At 49.6% G+C, this 1,835-nt stretch overlaps 2 protein-coding genes across 2 annotated transcripts; one reads left to right on the top strand and one right to left on the bottom strand.

Annotated features, from left to right (window-relative positions):
* Positions 1 to 227: 227 nt before the first annotated feature.
* Positions 228 to 732, bottom strand: Pmar_PMAR011290 (conserved hypothetical protein; the record flags this gene model as incomplete). The annotated part of the gene is made up of 1 exon (XM_002769309.1): positions 228 to 732. A coding segment is annotated over one exon (505 nt), but the record flags the coding sequence as incomplete, so codon positions are not given.
* An 869-nt stretch (positions 733 to 1,601) lies between these two features.
* Pmar_PMAR011289 (hypothetical protein) lies at positions 1,602 to 1,827 on the top strand (the record flags this gene model as incomplete). Its single annotated transcript, XM_002769308.1, has 1 exon — positions 1,602 to 1,827. A coding segment is annotated over one exon (226 nt), but the record flags the coding sequence as incomplete, so codon positions are not given.
* Positions 1,828 to 1,835: the final 8 nt, after the last annotated feature.

The following is a 1,835-nucleotide window of genomic DNA, read 5'->3' as shown; positions in this document are numbered from 1 at the left end:
AAAACCGACAAGAGCTCCATCCTTCTCCACCACCTTGTACCAGAGAAAGTTAGATTGGCGCTAGCGCCCTTTGGTCCAGATGAGTCAACTTCACAATGGACAACGGTCCCCACACTCGAAAAGGCTTGCTTGATCTCGCGCCAAGTGAGGTCGTAAGGGATGTTGGTCACCACCACTCTTCTTCTGCCACCGACTCCGCCACCTCTGGACTGTTGCTGAGGAGTTACGGCGTTATTGTTGTTCTGCTGCTGTTGCTGCTGTCTATAACCAGTATCATTTCTAGCATAGTAAGAGCCGTTCTTGTTGTTGTTGGTGTTCTTGTTGTTGTTGTCATTGTAGTCGTTACCACGATTATCATGTTGATTCCAAGACTGATTGTTGCCCCCTCTGTTATCACTCCAGTTACCGCCCCAAGAGCCACCCCAACTCTTGTTGTTGTTGTTCGAGGTACTCCCATAATAGCTGCCCTGACTATTGCGATACCCCGAACCGCCACCACCACTCTGCTGTTGCTGCCAGGTACTCTTCCCACCACTTCCATACGAAGACTGTTGTTGTTGTCCTTGCTGCCATTGACCACGATTATAGTTTCCCGAAGACCTGTTGTAGGGCTGAGCGGCGACCTTCATAGTAGCACCACGTCCTTTGCGAATAGGTCCAGAAGTCTTCTTGCCAGCACCAGCAGGAGCACCAGTAGTAGTAGTAGGAGTCCGAGCGGAACGCTTGGGTGGCCTGAGATGGAATTAGCACGCATGCACACAAAGAATGAATAGCTCTAATACTCGCATAGATTCCATCAAGCCACCCCCTACAGCCTACGACCACACCAGCAATACAAACAGTCAAACGTTCACAATAACGAACAGTCGTTGCGATAGAAGATCGCCATACGGCACCATTTAGCACGCATGTACAAGACTCCACAACTCTCAAGGAGCCCCTGCAACTACTACGAGGTTCTCAACGTTGAGTGAGTTCCTATATGACACTCCCTCGGTGATTCCGGTGGATCCTCAGATTTTATAAATTCACAAGCGGGAATGAGTAGTCGTACGAAGAGCGTTCATTCTCCCCAAGGAGTTTAAAATTGCGGCGACCTCAAGCGAGCCTGAAAGAGACCCCACCATTTACTTTTCCGCAGCCACAATGTCGTCCAGCGACATAGTCAGCTTCTTCTCAACGTCAATGGTCATGGTCGTCCAAGGAGCAATGGAATTGGGTCGCAGTTGGAGAGACGCGATACGACGAGACGAAACAAAAGCGCGCGCCATTATAATCGATTTGCAACACGCGTCCTGAAACAACGTCGTGCGTTGCGAAAACATTGGATCGATTGATCCCATGGTGCCTCGAAGGTATTCGTGTGTTAAAGCGTCGCCTATTCGGAAGGACTATATGGATGAGCACTTCCTACCACCAGCACTATAGGGGCTACAGCGTGCTGGTGATTTACTCGCTATTTTGCGACCGTGGAGCGGCTTAGCGCACTTTCGTACTCACCATAATTTCGATAACTCGATATCTGTTTAGGGAAGTGACTTCGATATCGATCTCGAATGAGACTATACTAAGTTGGTAGTTGAGTAAAGTCTTCATTTCGAATGCCAGCCGCTTCCGCCGACTTGTCCGTCCCCACTGTTCCTGTTACTGTCATTTCGGGTTTCCTAGGCTCGGGTAAGACGACGCTTATCCAGAACTTACTCAAGAGCGGTAGGAAGATAGCAGTAGTGCAGAACGAGATGGGCTATGAGTCCATGGGAATCGAATCCCCTGTATTGACTGATAGCGAGGGCAACGTCATCGGGGACGTCCTTTTAGAACTCCCTGGTGGTTGC

The sequence above is a fragment of the Perkinsus marinus genome, assembly GCF_000006405.1.
Source record: "Perkinsus marinus ATCC 50983 genomic scaffold scf_1104296966104, whole genome shotgun sequence".
Taxonomy (NCBI): Eukaryota; Perkinsozoa; order Perkinsida; family Perkinsidae; genus Perkinsus; species Perkinsus marinus.
The sequence above is the reverse complement of the archived record's forward strand: the minus strand, read 5'-3'. Positions and strand labels throughout refer to the sequence as shown.